Below are 21,765 nucleotides of genomic sequence, written 5' to 3' on the forward strand. Positions count from 1 at the left end.
CTCCTTTCTAAGGGAGCGGTCCGTTCGGCGTCACAGCGACGTCACTAAGCGGCCGCCCAATGAAAGCGGAGGGGCGGAGATGAGCGGGACGTAACATCCCGCCCACCTCCTTCCTTCCGCATTGTGGCCGGAGGCAGGTAAGGATATGATCCTCGTTCCTGCGGCGTCACACGTAGAGATGTGCACTGCCGCAGGAACGAGGAACAACTTCGCCCCTGCGATAGCAGCGATAACTGGCAGCGGACTCCCATGTCAACGAGGAGCGATTTTGGACGTTTTTGCAACGATCCAAAATCGCTCCTAGGAGTCACACGCTACGACATCGCTACAGCGGCCGGATGTGCGTCACAAAATCCGTGACCCCAACGAGATCGCTGTAGCGAAATCGTAGCGTGTAAAGCCCGCTTTAGGTAATCAGGAGATCCAAGAGATCAACTGATCGCCCCAGACCTGATCCCTGAAATTCAGCTAACTTTGCCATGTTAGGCCATGTGCGCACTAGAAAATGGAATTTTCTTAAGAAAGTTCCGGATCTCTGCAAGAATCCCGCACCCGTGGCAGAAATCCGCACGCAAGTTCCGCATGCGGTTTTACCGCGGGATGTTGCAGAATTGCCGTGGTATTGCTGCAGTTTTTCCGCAGGTTAGTCCCTGTGGGTGTTTACCAATAATTAATTGTAAAACCGCAGAGAACTGCAGAAAAGAAGTGACATGCACATTAATTCCGCAGCGGAAATTCCGCGGGTAAATCCACAGGTATAAAAAACCAGTGTGCGCACAGCATTTTTTTTTATAAACATAGGTTTTGCTGGGGAATGACTGCAGAAATGTTAGACACATCTTCTGCGGCAAATCCGCAGTAAAATGTGCGGTAAATCTGCAGCGTGCGCACATAGCCTAAAGGCTAAATGCACATGTCCAGTAATCATCCGTTATAGCTAGTGTTCAGCGAGTAGTTGACTATTCGTACTCGCTATGCTGTTTGCGAGTACTGTCCGCTACTCGCATATTCGTTACGAGCAGCGGGCGCAATGTAAGTCAATGGGAAATACTCGCTAAGTAGCAAGTAACCCAAAAGCCGTACTATTCGCTACTCACACGAAAAGTATGGCTTTCGGGTTACTTGCTACTTAGTGAGTATTTCCTATTGACTTACATTGCGCTAGTTATATCAGATCCAGCACAACAACAATGCCCTGCCAAAAAAGTTGAGCAGATGACTACTGGACACAAACTGTGAAGTGATCAAATCCATTTGAAACTAATCCAGTAAACAAAAAAGTGATCCATTTCAAATAGAAGAAAAACAAACATATGGCTATTTAACAGATCCATTTTCCATAGACTTCAATGTTTGGAAAAAAACAAAAAAAAACAAAAACATATCCAGTTGGAATCAGTTTTTATCCACACAAAAAAGTTGTGCCTGCAGTTTTTTTTTGTCCTGCTAAGGCTATGTTTACGTATCAAGTAATCATAAATCCAGCAGTAATCCGCTGGCAAAAAAGTTGTGCAGACCCAACTTTTTTGTCTGTTTTTAGCTGGATCCGTTATTATTTACATTGGAGTCTATGGAAAACGGATCCACTAACAGATTAATATTTATTTTCCATTTGAAACTGATCCATTAGGCAAAAACATATACAAGAAAAATGGATGGCTAATTAACAGACTCATTTTCTGTAGACTTCAATGTTAAAAAAACGGCTGAAATCAGTTATTTAAAGAATGATAAAAATAGTTGTGCGTGTGTGTTTGCACAACTCTTGCCAACGGATTTCTGCTGGGTCCATTCTAATGGATGATTACTGGACATGTGAGCATAACATTGTAGTCAGTATGGCATTTTAAAGTTAATGTTATATGGTGACCATTCACAAAAAAGCCATACAAGAATAAGGGCTTATTCAGACACTAGTTTTTCTCATGTATGAGTTTCATCAGTGTCATCAGAAATTGGTCCAATTTTCATTAATTTTTCTCATATGTGGGAAAAAAACGTTTCTCTACCAGATCTGGGGTCAATATTGGACATATCTGTGCAATTTTATGCAGACTGAGTTTGATCCATGAAAAGTCAGGGACATGTGAATGACCACATTCACTATTATAGGTACGGTATTAGTGCTATCCATAAGCAGGCAGTGAGGCAACGCTCCTACACAAAAAAACTGATGTATGACTGGGCCCTAACTCTTGATAGCAGGAATGGAGGGGCTTTCTATTATGGCTGATAAAGCCCAATTATGTTATTCATGCTAAAAAATGGACAGGATTTTCTTTTGATGCAACCCTTTGAGATTCTGGGACCCAGACCCCATCTGACCCATAAAAAGAGGTGGATTGCACTTGGCCCTCCACTGAAGTCTGGAGGTATGGAGGACTAACTGACTTCGAAAAATTGACAGTTTGCATGGACAAGATGTTTTATCAATGTGCACCATAAAGCTGGGAATACTTAATCTATCCGGGTCTGTGTGATTCTTTACTATATTAGGTTCCGTGCATTCTCATGTGTTTGATCTATACACCGTGAAGAAAGAATGAACTGCAATTGAAGTGAGCTGGGGGGTCCAAAAACATACCCACACACATGCATGAAGACTAGTGATGAGCGAGTACTAAAAAGCTCGGGTGCTCGAAGCTCGGGCCGAGCCTCCCAAGATACTCGTGTACTCGGCCCGAGCACCGAGCCCAATGTTATCCTATGGGAGACCCGAGTATTTTTGTGAAATGACCCCCCGGCAGCATGTAGAAACCCTAAAAATGTCACAAAAGTCTCAGAAGAGTGCTCAAATGACATGGCATCAGCATGGGGAAGACCCCTTGAAGCATTTATCACTCAAAAGTCACAGCTGTGAACAATTTTGTCCAAGTTTTACGCCATTTTTACGGACTCACCAGAAAACCTTCCAAAATGACACCAAAATGAATTTTCATGGCGGAAATGTTAAGGGCACATACCCAATAGTGAGATAGAGCTGGTGTATGTTACTTTTTGAGATTAATACATGAAAGATTTTACATGAAAACCTTGTGTGGCACTCCGATGTCCAAAACGCACGTTTTGTGCTTTTTACTAGCGATGGCGGTCATTTTTTTTTTTTTATTCTATCTCCCTCAGTCCGTCGGTCTGTCTCTCTCTGTCTTGTCTGTCCCCCTCTCACAGTCTGTCGGTCAGTTCCCCCCCCTCTCTCTTACTTACCGTTCCCCGATCACTGCCGCGGCGCTGCACAGCTGTTCAAACTCCGGTGGCTTTTCCTCTTTTGAAAAAGCCGGCCGCTCATTAATCAATCTCCTATTCCCTGCTGTCCTGCTTTTCGGCACCTATGATTGGTTGCAGTGAGACACGCTCCCACACTGAGTGACAGCTGTCTCACTGCACCCAATCACAGCAGCCGGTGTGTGTATACTGTGCAGTGAAATAAATAATTAAATAATTAAAAAAAACGGCGTGCGGTCCCCCCAATTTTAATACCAGCCAGATAAAGCCATACGGCTGAAGGCTGGTATTCTCAGGATGGGGAGCTCCACGTTATGGGGAGCCCCCCACCCTAACAATATCAGTCAGCAGCCGCCCAGAATTGCCGCATACATTAGATGCGACAGTTCTGGGGCTGTACCCGGCTCTTCCCGATTTACCCTAGTGCGTTGGCAAATCGGGGTAATAAGGAGTTAATGGCAGCCCATAGCTGCCACTAAATCCTAGATTAATCATGTCAGGTGTCTCCCCGAGATTCCTTCCATGATTAATCTGTAAATTACAGTTAAAAAACACACACACCCGAAAAATCCTTTATTAGAAATAAAAAACACTAACAAAGTCCCTCATTACCAATTTATTAACCCCGACAAACCCTCCATGTCCGGCGTACTCCACAGTCCTCCAGCGTCGCGTCCAGCTCTGCTGCATGGAAGTGACAGGAGCTGCAGAATACACCGCCGCTCCGGTCACCTCCACGCAGCTAATGAGATGAGTATAGCGATCAGCTGAGCTGTCACTGAGGTTACCTGGATCCAGCGGTGGATGCAGCGGTGGCCGCGGGTAACCTCAGTGACAGCTCAGCTGATCGCGCTACTCACCGCCGCTCCAGTCAGCTCCATGCACCAACTGAGGTGAGTATAGCGATCAGCTGCTGTCACTGAGGTTAATCGCGGCAACCGCTGGATCCAGCGGTGGCCGGGAGTTACCTGACTGACAGCAGCTGATCGCGCTATTCCCTTCATTAGCTGCGTGGAGGTGACCGGAGCGGCGGTGTCTTCTGCAGCTCCTGTCACTTCAATGCAGCAGAGCTGGACGCGACGCCGGAGTCCGTGGAGTACGCCGGACATGGAGGGTTTGTCGGGGTTAATAAATTGGTAATGAGGGACTTTGTTAGTGTTTTTTATTTCTAATAAAGGATTTTTCGGGTGTGTGTGTTTTTTAACTGTAATTTACAGATTAATCATGGAAGGAATCTCGGGGAGACGCCTGACATGATTAATCTAGGATTTAGTGGCAGCTATGGGCTGCCATTAACTCCTTATTACCCCGATTTGCCAACGCACTAGGGTAAATCGGGAAGAGCCGGGTACAGACCCAGAACTGTCGCATATAATGTATGCGGCAATTCTGGGCAGCTGCTGACTGATATTGTTAGGGTGGGGGGCTCCCCATAACGTGGAGCTCCCCATCCTGAGAATACCAGCCTTCAGCTGTATGGCTTTATCTGGCTGGTATTAAAATTGGGGGGACCGCACGCCGTTTTTTTTAATTATTTATTTATTTATTTTACTGCACAGTATAGACCCGCCCACCGGCTGCTGTGATTGGGTGCAGTGTGACACCTGTCACTCAGCGTGGGGGCGTGTCTCACTGCAACCAATCATAGGCGCCTGTGGGCGTGGAAAGCAGGGAATATGAGATGGCTGTGTACAGAGCACAGCGCGCCGGCCGGTATAAAGGCTCGGTCACGCTGTGCAGGCCAGCCAATCACTGCAATTCCACAACTAACAGGGCTGTGGCATTGCAGTGGTCTGCCAGCCAATCCCTGCATGAGGGCTGGCTCTCAAAAGAGCGCCAACATGCAGAAATGAAGACCACGAGTAAAGCACGAGTATTGCAAAATTACTCGGTACCCGCCGAGTAGCCCGAGTACAGTGATACTCGTGCGAGTACCGAGTAGTAACAAGCATGCTCGCTCATCACTAATGAAGACCTTTCCATTTTGATTTCAGACGGATGACTGGCTATCGGGGAGGATGGATGCTGGAGACTCCCTACGTTTTCCAAGGTGGTGGATACTCTAGGTGCCCTCTGTATAATCTGCCCTGCTTTCTTTTCTCTCCCTCCGGTTATCACTCAGTGTAATGCCACAGATTAGCAGCAGCATCTACTCCTTTACTCAAAGCCCATTAATGTGATCTGCGCCTATTACTCCTCCTACTAATGTAGCTTAGGAGGTTTGATCCGAAGTGAAGCTGACATAATACCATTATGGCCTCACGGACAGGCATACATTCAGGATGTTATGGCACACATCCAAATCCATGACGCACTTAATATAGAAAGCAAATACTACTTAGAGGCATGCGGGCCTAGACACTGATTCTTCACACTGCTCACACACCCAGGCTTAGGAAAGGCCACAGGTCAAGTGTATTCTGCCTGGGCTGAGAAAAATTTAATCAAATTTTGCAATGTGAAAATATGCAAGTGCTAATTCCTTTAATTATACTTATGTGGGAAAGATCAACAAAACTCCGCGAAATTAATGAAATGAAATGCAGAATTCTCAGTTAATTCAAAGTGTACTATGCATACAAAAGCACAAAGTGCAATTATTCCGCACGCATCCGCCACCACTGTATGTGTCGATATCATTTGGAATACGTTCATTTTCATCAGATATACAGAGGATTCTCAGCAATTTACCACACAGCATGGTAACAATACTTCGCCATCACTCAGACTAGAGTTACAGCGGGATCTGACATTTTCTTCAGCGAGGGCTCCTTTACCTCTAGATTTACAGAACAGCAGGGAAAGAGAATAACACGCAGCAACCTATTCAAATGTGCACTTGAAACGTATAGTTCAGGCAATTAACCAAGAAAATGTCGCTCTGTCTCTTTAACTGAAACCAAAGCACCAATTTTATGCATAGATGACAATGATGAATAGACCCAGAGATAACTCTGATCACAAAAAAGCCTGGAAACGAGAAGAAAGGAAGACAGTTCCTGCCTGAATTAGTAATGGCCAACTTGTTCTGCATAATAGCAGTACCAGATATGGCTGACCTTTCCCCCATCTCTTGTTCACTGCCGCTAGAGAACACACACATCACTTATGGGGGCTGCTGACTCCTATTAGAAATGTCACTTTTCTAGTGCCAATACAACTTGAACCGAAAGGATCGAAATGATTTAAGAAATATTTAAGGCCTCGTCTTACAAAATCTGTACTTCCCGATGTCCTGCTAAATCATAATTAGAACCATCGTGCCAACATTAACAGCCATTCTTGTTCCTTTCTCTTTTTCAGAAAAGCAGTAGCCATGATTTCCTTTTTAATGGTCTTAAATGCAGCTAAAACCCAAGAATTGTTCAAGTCGTAATCCAATTTACAACTGGGATCTCAAGTTCCACGTGGTTGGGACTGAAAGCTCAGACACTTGCGTTTCCGGAGTATTACGGTATATTGTGTATATAGTATACATATTGTATACATAGGATACAGAATTTACTCATAGTTATACATTTTTCCATTGCTATTTTTTACATTTTTGATTGTTGTAATTGTACAAATGCACTAATATACAAGACTACAATGTCACAGGTAGTAGGGTGCTATTGTCACTACATCAGTAACTGCCCTCAGTCTGGCTCAGTCTATTTTCTTATATGAGAATAAAACCTTCTTCAGCAATTTTTAAAAAATCAAAATCAACTTAAGCATGTTTTTATTGCTGACATATATGTTGTATAATCGGAGACCAGTGTTTCTTACGACTATCCATTTAATGCAATGATTTCAAGCTGTGCCAATGACTTTCTCTGCATTCATACTTTCAGGTTCTTTATAAGACATCCATATCAGGGGTGGGCAATTTATTTTTTCAAGGGGGTTACATGAGAAACTGGGACGGTTGCGTTCTGACAAACCAGTAGACTGAACTGAGTCGTAGTTGCAACATTACCACCGATGCCAATAAACAAACACTTGAGCCACCAGGAACTATTTTTATTTTCATGCGGCACAATCCAATAGACAGAAAATAAAATATTAATGGAAAACCCATTTAATAGCTCTGCTCCGGGTGTTAGGAGCGCAAATTAAGGACCCCTGCAGAAGCAGGAGAAGCGGTGTATTTGCTATATCATCGTCTTGGGAATCAGCACAGGCTAGTGCTCTGTTGGCTCTACTCCGGTTGGTCTAGGAGTATCAACTAAGGACCTCTGCACGGGAATGTTCTGATATTTACCAAAGGAGAAAGTATCGTGCAGTTATCCAAGCTATGGAAACTTGACTCTTGAGCCTGACTGCAGGTAAACTCCTATTGGGACATACCTTGTTGAGCCGTGGCTCCATCCTATTACCACTATAATTCTGGAGCGCAGTATCTTTATAATAATGGTATTTGGACTCTTGAAATCACTGCTTGCAATTTAAAGCCATTATTTTCCTACGGCAATTAATAACCGTTTTGAGCCTCTAACAAAGTGTGTTGCAGCGCTAATCATACTAGTATTGTAAGTCCTATACCTTGAAACGTTTTTTAGTTTTTTATTAGTAGTTGATTTTGCCACCGGCCGGGGCATTTCAACCAGCCTTCTGATAATTATCTGTTTATTAGTCAATTTTTTATGTGTTGTATGTTTTGTGTGTATTGTGCTGAACTAATTTTGTGTCTAAAACAAGGATAGTATTTTAATAAAACATCAATTAAAAACCTTTATCAGCGCTGGTTTAATTGGGGGTTTTTTACCTTAGAAAAAAACTCTTATAAAAATTTTTTTCCTGGTTCCAGGCAAATTAAGGGTTTTTTTGCCTATAAAGCTAGCTGCAGATCCCTTGGTTTTGTGGTTAAGCGCTAACATTTGTCCAGTGCAATTGGTACTATTCTATTTCAGTTAAAGGTTTCTGGCCTTTAATGGTCTGGTTTGGGTTAAAATACCAGAATTACATTGTTACTTACTATTTATTAGAGTGCTGCCTCGCTGCTGCTGTTCCAGTCTCCATTTACTAGCTGCAGCAGTGGCTTGATGACTTCTGCCAATCACTGAACTAAGCGGTCCCTGTGGTCTACATCGGCACAGACCCTAAGATCCGTGAATGGCAGCAGAGGCGAGTGCTGAAGTCATGCTTTTAAAGCTGCGGCTGGAAACAGGCTAGACAAACTGTGGAGAGGCAGCGCTACAGTTGGGAAGGCCAGAAACCTATAAGAGGAAATCATCTTTAAATTAAAAAAAAAAAAAAATTTACCTTCTGCACCAAGGTTGCTCACCCGCTCTGAGGCCTGTGTTCCCAGCCGGTATTGTGACATAACCAAGGTCATGTGACAGCTGCAGCCATTATGTATCATTTTTGTTCAGTGTATCAGTTAAATGTACTTTTTTTATTTAATGTAGCTGCCTAGTGACATTTAAAAGGGGTTGTCAAGTAGTGGACAATCCCTCAAAGGGTAGGTTTACACATTATGATTATGTAATTGATGTGCATTTTTCAACTTATAATGAAAAATATTTGGAATTTGTACATATGGATCTACGCATGTGGAATGAAGTCACGAGTGGACCCACATGTCACGCGCATAAGTCCCAAGTGAAAAGGTTTTGGTACAGTGTTAGCCAGTTGAAAAATTATTGAATGTTCTCAGTGAGAGGAACAAAATTATAATCTTGTGATATCTTTTAATGGCTAACTATTTTAGAAAGCCATTAAAAGGTACCGCGCATAAGTCCCACACATCGTTTCACCCAGGACAAAATGTGTTTCTGGAACAGAGTGAAGCACACTTTGGACACGGTGAAAAATATTTGGGTCATTCAATGAGGAATAAACATGTTTAGACGGTTGTTTAATATAGACTGGCCTTTATTATCAGTTCACACAGGCTCACTATGTGGTGGCCAAGGATTTTCTGGGTGTCCTGGTCAGGTGGTCCGGCGAGCAGCTGCTGTCAAGCACACACATTGAGGAGCGCGGACTGTGAGGAGCGCGGACTGTGAGGAGCGCGGACTGTGAGGAGCGCGGACTGTGAGGAGCGCGGACTGTGAGGAGCGCGGACTGTGAGGCGTGCCGACAGACAGGTGGAACACAGTGAAGCATGTGCACTCGACCCGTGTCTCTCTCTGTGCACACTACTCCCTAGAACCACCATAGCACTGCTGCTGCATTTGACCATTTGGATGTCCTTGTACGTGGGACGGAGAAAATCAGTCGGATGTGACCAACGGGTCACAATTTGTCCAGACTTAATGCATATATGGATATTAAAGACAAAAAGAAAAGTCCACATGACAAGGACAGAAGCTTCTGGTACAATGATTCACATCCAACATACCAGCTAAGTATGAACATGATAGAGCAAATACAAGCTCATTTTTCACAATTATGCCCTTTTTTTATAACCTAATTGCTTTGGAGTGTAGCAATTTATGTTCCAAATTTAGCACCTAGAGAGCTGTAAGACAAAGAATTAATCAGGCTAATAATCAGCGTTACTATTCTCACCTCACCTCCTGTGGTAGCAGACTTTACAGCTCATAAAGACATTCACCACAGGGAGACCATGGGGCTTATTTTCATGCAAAATACACTTCAATTTGGAAACCTTTTTATATAAGAAGTGGAAGTAATAGGATGAATGGAACATATAAGTATAAGACAATCAATAGGATTTAAATGGCAGAAGAGATCAAGCCTTTATATATCCACTAAATACAGCAATAACAAAGTGATTTGTCTACGAGCTGGCAATGTGATAAAATAGCAACTGCTATGTACCCCTTTGATCCAAATGCACTGCTCCAGTTCTCACTACCAGTCTTTGTTTACTTGGCTGCTGCTATGACGTGCTGTCTGTACACATGACCGCTGCAGTCAATCATTTGCACCATCGATGTATAGCACAAGATTGTTGAGGCCAGTTACTAGAGCAGTCACCACTGTAGATGGGCACATCATTGCTATAGCCTAGACCAGTGTTCCCCAACTCCAGTCCTCAAGAGCCACCAACACTGCATGTCTTCAGGATTTCCTACTGCAAAGATGATAGACTAACTACCTGCACAGGTGATAATTCCAACACCTGCTATATTTAGGAAATCCTGAAAACATGCACTGTTGGTGAGGAAAGGAGTTGGGGAACACTGGAATAAAAACCACCGAGACAACCAGAGCAATGGGGAATATCTTCACATAGTCTTCCTTTGGACATATTTGTTATGATATGGGAACGTTCTTCAATTAATTAATTAAGAAGAAATCCTTCACGTTCCGACGTAATCCAATGGTGCAATGTCCCGTGACACCCATCGATTCCTATGGAGCTTAGGTCTGAGAACATTCTCAGAACGAGGCTCCCTAGGTCACTGCTTGTCAGTGGCAGCCTGGCATTTCTCACGCTTCTGAGAAGCTCGGGTCCCCATTGAGGATCCGGGGTTAAGTTTGGATCAATTCCGGGTCCCAAACCGAACTAAGGTCTGGCAAAATCCAACAAACCCAAACTTATACACGTCTGTTCATCCCTATTTAAGAACAAGCACGTATGCTGCTGTGCATGGGGTCTACTATTAAATATATGGTCCTAGATGACAGCCATCTATCAGGCTGTGAAAAGGGGAGGGGGGCACTACTACATATATAGCCCTACATGACAGCTCACAATGCGTCTGTGCATACAAGGCATGTTAAATATATAGTCTTATAAATCAGTAACATATCAGGCTGTGCAGGGGGCCACTAATACATATGTAGCTCTATATGACAGCCACCTGTCCTGCCATGTATGGGTCCTTCATGAAATATAGAGCGCTATACGACAGCCATCCATCTGACTGTGAAGGGGGATTGCATTACCATACTGTATATATAACCCTATATGATGGCTAACAGTGCTTCTAGAAAGACATTTGAAATATATAACCCTACATGACAGCCACTATCATGCTGTACACAGTGGGCACTACTATATATATCCACTACTATATATACCATAGCTATCATATATATAACTACTATATATGACAGCTAACAATGCTTATGTGCATACAAGACAATTTAAATATGTAGTCTTATATATCAGTAACCTATACATCTGTGCATGGAAACCTCCATTGTATATATAGCCCTATAGGACTCCTATATGACAGTTATCTATCAGGCTGTGCAGGGGGCATTACTGTATTTCTCCCAGAAATGTATTGCAATAACATGTTTTGTCATATACATGCTTATTTTCTTTGTGTGTATTGGAACAACACAAAAGAAAACGGAGAAAAAAGGCCAATTGGACAATTTTAAGCAAACCCCCAAAAGTGTTGGCACCCTCAACTTCATATTTGGTTGCTTACCCTTTGGAATAAATCACTGCAATAAATTGCTTCCTATAACTATCAGCAAGCTTCTTCCACCTCTCTACTGCAATTCTGGACCACTTTTTTTGTAAACTGCTCCAGGTCTCTCATATTTGAAGGATGTCTTCTCCCAACAACAATTTTAAGATCTCTCTACAGCTGATCAATGGGATTTAGATCTGGACTCACTGCTGGCCATTTCAGAACTCCAGCGCTTTGTTTCCATCCATTTCTGGGTGCTTCTTGAAGTATGTTTGTGGTCCTTGTCCTGTTCGAAGACCCATGACCTAGGACTCAAACTCAACTTTCTAACAATGGGCACTACATTGTGACCCAAAATCCTATGGTATTCTTCAGATTTCATGATGCCTTGTATACAGTCAAAGCACACCGTGCCAGAGGAAGCAAAACAACCCCAAAACATCTTTGAACCTATTTGACTGTAGGTACAGTGTTTTTTCTTTGCAGGCCTCATTCCATGTTGGTAAAGAGTGGAATGATGTGCTCTCCTAAAAAGCTATCTTGGTCTCATCTTGTCCACAAGACAATTTACCTGAAGGATTTTGGCTTACTCAAATTCATTTTGGCAAATGGCAGCCTAGCTTTTTTATGTCTGTGTGTGCAGTGAGGTACTTCTGGGTCTCCTGCCATAGTGTTTCATTTCATTTATATGTCGATGGATAGTTCATGCTGACACTGATGCACCCTGAGCCTGCAGGATAGCTTGAATTCCTTTGACACTTAATTGGGGCTTCTTATTCACCATCTGAACTATTCTATGTTGCAAACTTTTATCAAGTTTTCTCTGCTGTCCACTTCCAGGAAGATTAGCTACAGTGCCATGGGTTGTAAACTTCTTGATTATGTTGTGCATGATGGACAAAGGAAAATCAAGATTTATGGAGACTTGTAACCTTGAGATTGTTGATATTTTTCAACAATTTTGGTTCTCAAGTTCTCAGACAGTTCTCTTCTCCTCTTTCTGTTCTCCATGTTTAGTGTGGTATACACAAACACACAATGTTAAAATTGAGTTAACTTCTCCGCTTTTAATCTGGTTTCAGGTATGATTTTCATATTGCCCACAACTGTTACTTGCCACAGGTGAGTTTGAATAAGCAGCATATGCTTGAAATAAAGTTGTTTATCTACAATTTGCAACGTTGCCAACAATTTTTTTCCAGTCCATTTTTGTGGTTTTGTGTGAAATTATGTCCAATTTGCCTTTTTTGTTTTTAGTTTTGTGTTGTTTCAATAAACACAAAGGAAATAAACATGTATAACAAAATATGTGTAATTGAAGTAATTATCTGGGAGAAATACTTCATTTTCTAGAACAATTTCAACACTCGGCCATGACTGTACATATATATTTGTACATTTATATATTACTATACATCAGATAGAAGTGTTTTCACAGCCTATATATATAGCTCTAATTTACAGCTGACAATGCTTCTGTGCATAGAAAACATCTTAAATGTATTGTCCTTTATATCAGTCACATAACAGTCTGTGCATTGGGGCCAGTACTATATACATGCTCCTATATGACAGCCACCTCTCCTGCCATCATGAAATATATAGTTCTATAAGACAGCCACCTATTGGGCTGTGCCTGGGGACAACTATTACATCCAGTATATATGATTCTGTGCACAGAAGACATCTTAGATAGATAGTCCTATATAACAGTCCCTTTTCCTTCTGCACATGGTTGCACTATCCAGTGAATCCCTTACCAGGATCTTCTAAAATCACAATAGCAATAAATGGTAAATTGCATATTGATATGTCACAGTAAACCACCAGGTAAAATAACTCAGCAGCATTTGCCGAAACTTCCACTGAAAATTATTATGCCATGAAGTCTTTCGGCTATTAGATGATTAAAGGGTATATCCAGGACTTTTTTAAAAAAAATTGCTTAAGCATGTAGTTGAGCCCGGAGCTGTTCTTCACTGGCGCACAGTGGTCATGGTCCGCTCCTGCCGGTGATTCAGCTGATGCTGCTGATGTCGCATCACCAGAACGGCGGCTTCTCATCCGCTCTGTTCTGTTGAGAGGGCGGGACAGTCGGAGTTATGTTGATTGACAGCTGGCTCCCCCATTTAGGCAGCGGAGAGACGGCTGTCAATCAGTATCACATCAGCTACCCTACCCAGTCTACTAAGCAGAGCGGAAAGAAGCCTCTGCCTTGTTAACGAAGACACTGTATCGCTGGCAGGAACAGTCACATTCCGTGACGAGCACAGCAGGCAGGTAGGTAGCAACTATCTGCCTGTTAGTGCATAGGCTCATAAAAAAAGTCCCGGAAATACCCTTTAACTGATTTATTTTTCCTATAATCTTCATCACATGTGGATTTTGGCATGTTTATAAAGCCACATTCATGAGAAAGAGGAATACATACACAAGGACACAAAAGGCATATCGTTTTATATCAAGCTGGAAAGCCCTGAGAATCCATGACTCCCACCACATGTTGGGTAATTAATTTACAGCAGAAAAATTGCATTGATTGAAACAGATATCAGTCACAAACGATAATAAAATACATGAATAGTGTAATAACTAAGAAAGCTCAACAAGAAACGTACCGTATATACTTGTGTATAAGCCAACTTTTTCTCACCTGTCCTCCACTCCCTCTGTGTCCTCTTAACTGATTATTGCGGACCATAGGCACATAGACCCATCGATGATCTCAGCCGGTATAAGGGGCTGCCGCTGCCATCAGAACTTTACTTCAGTTGAATGATTTGTAGCACCGCAAATCATTCAACTGAAGTAAATCAAGCACTGACGGAAGCAGTGGCCCCCTAAACTGGCCTAGATCATCGAGTGGTCTATGTGCCTGCGGTCTGCAAGAAGCATGTAAGATGACACCGAGGGAACGGAGGACAGGTAAGAAGACTGTTGGGTGTGTATGTGAACAATGGCATAGGGGACAAGAAGAGGACCATTATGAGGACATTACTAAAGCATGGGCACATTACTACAGGAGACAAGAATGGGGACATTACTACAGGGCACAAGGATTGGGACATTACTACAGAGCACAAGGATGGACACATTACTACAGGGCGCAAGGATGGGGCACATTACTACAGGGCGCCAGGATGGGCACATTACTGTGGAAGACAAGGATGGGGCCCACTACTACAGGGCACAAGGATGGGCACATTACTACGGGAGACAAGGATGGGGCCCACTACTACAGGGCACAAGGATTGGGACATTACTACAGAGCACAAGGATGGACACATTACTACAGGGCGCAAGGATGGGACACATTACTACAGGGCGCCAGGATGGGCACATTACTACGGAAGACAAGGATGGGGCCCACTACTACAGGGCACAAGGATGGGCACATTACTACGGGAGACAAGGATGGGGCCCACTACTACAGGGCACAAGGATGGGCACATTACTATGGGAGACAAGGATGGGGCCCACTACTACAGGGCACAAGGATGGGGATATTACTACAGGGGACAAGGATGGGGCACATTACTACAGGGCACAAGAATGGGGCACATTGCTACAGGGCACAAGAATGGGGCACATTGCTACACGGCACAAGGAGGGGAACATTACTACAAGGGGGTCACAAAGTGAAATGTTATTGGTATGTTTTTTGTTTTTTTGTTTTTTAAGTTAAATTTACCAGTAGCTGCTGTATTTCCCACCCTAGGCTTATACTTGATTCAATAAGTTTTCCCAGTATTTTTGTGGTAAAATTAGGTGCCTCGGCTTATATTCGGGTCGGCTTATACTCGAGTATATATGGTAATCTCCAAATAAACACCTCCAAATATTCTTATACAGGAAACAACACAACACCAAGTCATCTAAAAAAGATAATATTATGAAGCCATACGCCACACTGAGAGTTCTGCACATGGGTCACGTCTGAGCAAAGTCTACAGCCCCCTTGAATTTTAGTAGGTGTTTTCAGACACAAGCAGGAATATATTGTATTTTCCATTCTGTATCTACAGTATCACTAGTCTTCAGGCTTTCACATCATGCTATTTCCATTATGTATTCATTCCGTAAGGAATTTGACATCATTCAGGAGGAAAAGTTTGGTTTTAATAAGCCAGAGCTCTGCCAAGTCTGCGCTTGGTTCTCATATGCCTTTCATAGTATGTAAGCTATACCGCCAGATCTAACCTTGACTGCAATCCAGCGAGCAGTAGCAGAAGAATCAATCAGGCCCAGACGGTACAATGAGTAAGCCTGTGGTGCTGGCATGGCGCGCTGCACTTTTACCCTCAGACTGATTTATATAGAAATGTATAGCTCTCCATTTCATATCTCATTCTTCACAGATTAGACTCCTCTCCAAAACTGACATGTGCATAAACCATGCGAGATAACGGCTGCTGCTATTACGTCTATAAGATAAAGGGTATATGTCTTACCATCGAATGTCAGTGAAACTCTTGCCTGCGGCTGTGCTGATCCCGTGGTACAGCTGATGTATACAGCTAACCCGATTATAACCTTGAGTGCCACAGATTCCATGCTGGTAGAATGGTATTTATTTCTATATATAAATCCCGGCCGTTCAACCTGTAATAGAAGAAGGTGAAATCATAAGACACACTCGTTTCCATTAACCCATGTATTAGGATATATCGAGGCAGCAAACATTGAAGAGTTGTATGTGAATCGTTCACCTGCTGGAGGAGGACCAGCCAAAGCCCAAACTGTGAAGGCTATGTCCCCTGTGCCCAAATAACAGACGTCGTATAGCTTTAAATGAGCAGGTACTCATAGGATACCCATCGCACTTGTAGTCAGACCAGGCTTTCCACTGCCTGGAAGGGAATAATAAGCTGAATAAACACCATAAGCTTCTCCCACATTTTCTCAGCTGTGATAACATCTTGTGGACTTCTCTTCAAACAGGACAGACACATTAAAGTCTCATCATCCATAAGGCACATAAGCTAAAGCAAAGCAAACATCAGCTCTCTTCAAACAGGTTATAAGGCGGTGGTATTAACATTCACCTGGTGCAAACCCCAATGTAACCCAATATAAAGCAAACACAAGAAGGGCCTGCGATCTGCTGCGAAACGCGTGGAGGCAGGCTGGTCCTTTCTGTGCTGACACTCTGTCACCTGTAATAGATGCACAAGCTGCAAATGCAGAAGTCTAACTTGTCATCATATATAAAGTATGCGGTTCTGGTTTCTATACCAGCAGAGTATAAAAATCTTCCAGGTTAGATTCTGCACTCTGGACAATATGATGCTGGACCATAACTGGTCATAAACGAGCTCCGGATCTAGGCTGAGTTTGTATTGGGGGTCTCCAGGAGGGTTTGTATTAGGTTCTCTAATTAGACCTATATACACACAGCACTCTCACAACCTCTATGACAAGAAGAGATAATTAACGGTTTTAGCTACACTTCCGAAAGAAGATCCTTGATCCAGTGATATAAGTCAATGTTTTGTTATTCCATAACACGTTTTGACCAGTTGGTTTTTACCCTGGATGCTGGTCCAGAATGGAAACACGTTGTAGAATAAAAACTGTTGACATATAATTGGACCAAAGATCTTGTTTTGGGAGTGCAGCCAAAAACGTGAAGTGTCTCTTCGTGTCAAGCATCCTGGTGAAGTTCATCCCCAGCCAAGAGGCAGCAGCAACCGCTCTCGTTCCTTTACAGGCATTGTGCCCTCACAACTCCTTCAGGTGAGCAGATTGCCTGGAATTGATATATCCATTTATGCAGGTATGTCTGTAAGGTCTGGTGCCCTCTGTTTCCTGTAGTTTTTATCCAAACCTCAATGAGGCACAGTCTAAGGCCTGCACTTAATAGTATAGCTGGATAATCCGCAATGGAATCAAGTGTAAAAGTGGCACATACAGCAAATAAGCCCATGTCTTCCACAGTCCATTACACCAATATTTGGTACATCTTTAGTACAATTTTAGGGACCATTTTCTAAAGTGTCTTCGCCCTTACAGAATACAGTTCCTGTCCAGGAGGAGCCATAATTTGGCACACAACACCAGCACCCTAGCAATGGTGCATGTTATTATCTACGATGATACATGTGGCCCATTCTACGAAGAGGAAGATGACGACTTCTCCGCAAATACAAACTAGGTAATCGTAGTGCTGAGATTATTGGCAGAAAGGACAACATCCCATGTACAAGCAGTCACCCTTCTGCCCTATAGCCCAGAGCTTCAAGACGAGTATCAGGACACTTGTCACCTACAATGATGAGAGTTATTACACATTATGTCACAACGGAGCCATGAATAATATCCTACTTCTGTTCTCTGATGACTGGTGTCACTGTAGGTACAAGAGACGGAAGAGATGCCCATTGTCTGCCGTGAACCCCTAAAATCTGCCTCTGAACAGATGTCCTCCTTCATGTTCTGTATCTAATCACCAGCCACTGTACCGATCAATATAAATACTTAACCCAAAATGTGCTACAGTGTCACATGTGTAATAATAATAATAATAATAATAATGTTTATTCATTTATATAGTGCTATTAATTCCACAGCGCTTTACATACATTGGCAACACTGTCCCCATTGGGGCTCACAATCTAGAGTCCCTATCTGTATGTTTTTGGAGTGCTCGGAGGAAACCCACGCAAACACGGGGAGAACATACAAACTCCTTGCAGATGGTGTCCTTGGTGGGATTTGTACCCAGGACCCCAGCGCTGCAAGACTGCAGTGCTAACCACTGAGCCACCGTGTGTAAGCAGCTTAACCCCATATATGCTGGTACACAACTCTATTATCATTTACATTACATGTAAAGTATAAAAGTAATTTCCCTATCTAACTCTGCAATTAGTATATGTATAGAAATGTCTATTAGGGAGCAATGATTTGGGGCTTGGAATAAAGAGAAACAATGTGCTGCAGGTCATTGTACAATCTAGAATGTAAACAGCCACATAAAAGTCTATATAAGATAAGGACTGCTATGTACTGGCCCAATCTGGAGGCGAAAGAGCCACATAAAGGTCTATATAAGATAAGGACTGCTATGTACTGGCCCAATCTGGAGGAGAAAGAGCCACATAAAGGTCTATATAAGATAAGGACTGCTATGTACTGGCCCAATCTGGAGGAGAAAGAGCCACATAAAGGTCTATATAAGATAAGGACTGCTATGTACTGGCCCAATCTGGAGGCGAAAGAGCCACATAAAGGTCTATATAAGATAAGGACTGCTATGTACTGGCCCAATCTGGAGGAGAAAGAGCCACATAAAGGTCTATATAAGATAAGGAATGCTATGTACTAGCTCAGGCTGGAAGGGAAAGAGCCACAGAAGAGTCTATGTAAGTTAACAACTGCTATATAGTAGCCCAGGTTGTAGGGGTTAAAGTCACATGTATAAAATAAGGACTGCTATATACTAGCCCATGCTGGTGGTGAATTAGCCACATGTATAAGGACTGCTGTATACTAGCCCATGGTGGAGGTGAAGTAGCCACATGTATAAGATAAGGACTGCTATATACTAGTCCATGGTGGAGGTGAATTAGCCACATGTATAAGATACGGACTGCTGTATACTAGCCCATGCTGGAGGTGAAGTAGCCACATGTATAAGATAAGGACTGCTGTATACTAGCCCATGCTGGAGGTGAATTAGCCACATGTATAAGATAAGGACTGCTGTATACTAGCCCATGCTGGAGGTGAATTAGCCACATGTATAAGATAAGGACTGCTGTATACTAGCCCATGCTGGAGGTCAATTAGCCACATGTATAAGGACTGCTATATACTAGCCCATGCTGGAGGTCAATTAGCCACATGTATAAGATAAGGACTGCTGTATACTAGCCCATGCTGGAGGTGAATTAGCCACATGTATAAGATAAGGACTGCTGTATACTAGCCCATGCTGGAGGTGAATTAGCCACATGTATAAGATAAGGACTGCTGTATACTAGCCCATGCGGGAGGTGAATTAGCCACATGTATAAGATAAGGACTGCTGTATACTAGCCCATGCTGGAGGTGAATTAGCCACATGTATAAGATAAGGACTGCTGTATACTAGCCCATGCGGGAGGTGAATTAGCCACATGTATAATACACGCCTGCTGTATACTAGCCCATGCTGGAGGTGAAGTAGCCACATGTATAATACACGCCTGCTGTATACTAGCCCATGCGGGAGGTGAAGTAGCCACATGTATAAGGACTGCTGTATACTAGCCCATGCTGGAGGTGAAGTAGCCACATGTATAATACACGCCTGCTGTATACTAGCCCATGCTGGAGGTGAATTAGCCACATGTATAAGATAAGGACTGCTGTATACTAGCCCATGCTGGAGGTCAATTAGCCACATGTATAAGGACTGCTATATACTAGCCCATGCTGGAGGTCAATTAGCCACATGTATAAGATAAGGACTGCTGTATACTAGCCCATGCTGGAGGTGAATTAGCCACATGTATAAGATAAGGACTGCTGTATACTAGCCCATGCTGGAGGTGAATTAGCCACATGTATAAGATAAGGACTGCTGTATACTAGCCCATGCGGGAGGTGAATTAGCCACATGTATAAGATAAGGACTGCTGTATACTAGCCCATGCTGGAGGTGAATTAGCCACATGTATAAGATAAGGACTGCTGTATACTAGCCCATGCGGGAGGTGAATTAGCCACATGTATAATACACGCCTGCTGTATACTAGCCCATGCTGGAGGTGAAGTAGCCACATGTATAATACACGCCTGCTGTATACTAGCCCATGCGGGAGGTGAAGTAGCCACATGTATAAGGACTGCTGTATACTAGCCCATGCTGGAGGTGAAGTAGCCACATGTATAATACACGCCTGCTGTATACTAGCCCATGCGGGAGGTGAAGTAGCCACCTGTATAAGATAAGGACTGCTGTATACTAGCCCATGCGGGAGGTGAAGTAGCCACATGTATAAGATAAGGACTGCTGTATACTAGCCCATGCTGGAGGTGAAGTAGCCACATGTATAATACACGCCTGCTGTATACTAGCCCATGCGGGAGGTGAAGTAGCCACCTGTATAAGATAAGGACTGCTGTATACTAGCCCATGCGGGAGGTGAAGTAGCCACATGTATAAGATAAGGACTGCTGTACACTAGCCCATGCGGGAGGTGAAGTAGCCACATGTATAAGATAAGGACTGCTGTATACTAGCCCATGCTGGAGGTGAAGTAGCCACATGTATAATACACGCCTGCTGTATACTAGTCCATGCTGGAGGTGAAGTAGCCACATGTATAAGATAAGGACTGCTGTATACTAGCCCATGCTGGAGGTGAAGTAGCCACATGTATAATACACGCCTGCTGTATACTAGCCCATGCTGGAGGTGAAGTAGCCACATGTATAATACACGCCTGCTGTATACTAGCCCATGCGGGAGGTGAAGTAGCCACATGTATAAGATAAGGACTGCTATATACTAGCCCATGGTGGAGGTGAAGTAGCCACATGTATAATACACGCCTGCTGTATAGCAGCCCGGCTGGGCAGGGCAGGTGTCTGCTTCCTCCTGGCAGAAGTTCGGCTCCACAGCTGTCATTGCTGCACATGGACAGTAACTTACCGAACTCTGGAGGAAGCACAGGCTGCGCCTCCGCCGCTCATGGACCCCGGGCGCTGCTCCTTCCCATTAGCAGTCCGCTCTCTGCTGCTCGGAGTGCTAATCCCGCTCCACGGATATTCAGTCAGCAATGTCTGCGGAGCGCACGGTGCATGGAAAGTAGCCGAGTGGTGTCAGTCAGTGCGGGGGAGACGTGCTGCTATCTGGCTGCTCGCACACTGCTGAGGAGTCAGCCACACCCATCACTGCTGACACGGGAGGAGGACCTGCTGCTGGACCACTGCTGCCCTCCCTCAGTGGCCGATGCTGGACTCTGGTGGCTGCAGACCCTGCTCTATCAGACATGGCTCCAGGTTGTGCAGCTGCAGCAGAGCCGTGGGGTTGTCTCCTCAATAGTCTATATTTCATGGAGTGAAAGTGTCATAAGTAGCTAGTGGGAATGTAGAGATGTGGGCTACATGGACAGACAATATGGAGATGTGTGCGCTTCACGTACAAATGTGTGCTCCATGCACAGGAGATCCAGAGATGTGTGCTCCATGTACAGGAAATACAGGACATGTGTGCTCCATGTAGAGGAAATAC

The 21,765-nt window shown here is 43.6% G+C and overlaps 1 protein-coding gene across 1 annotated transcript in view; it reads right to left on the reverse strand.

Annotated features, from left to right (window-relative positions):
- Window positions 1-21,424, reverse strand: part of SEMA3C (semaphorin 3C) — a 256,081-nt gene extending 234,657 nt beyond the window's left edge. The window contains exons 1-2 of the mRNA XM_075345216.1: window positions 21,184-21,424; window positions 15,995-16,145 (exon numbers count right to left, since the gene is read on the reverse strand). Of these exons, the coding sequence (XP_075201331.1) occupies window positions 15,995-16,097 (103 nt within the window). The 5' untranslated portion in view covers window positions 16,098-16,145; window positions 21,184-21,424. The remainder of the gene's footprint in view (window positions 1-15,994; window positions 16,146-21,183) is intronic.
- Window positions 21,425-21,765: the final 341 nt, after the last annotated feature.

The sequence above is a fragment of the Anomaloglossus baeobatrachus genome, chromosome 4 (genome assembly GCF_048569485.1).
Source record: "Anomaloglossus baeobatrachus isolate aAnoBae1 chromosome 4, aAnoBae1.hap1, whole genome shotgun sequence".
NCBI classification, from domain to species: domain Eukaryota; kingdom Metazoa; phylum Chordata; class Amphibia; order Anura; family Aromobatidae; genus Anomaloglossus; species Anomaloglossus baeobatrachus.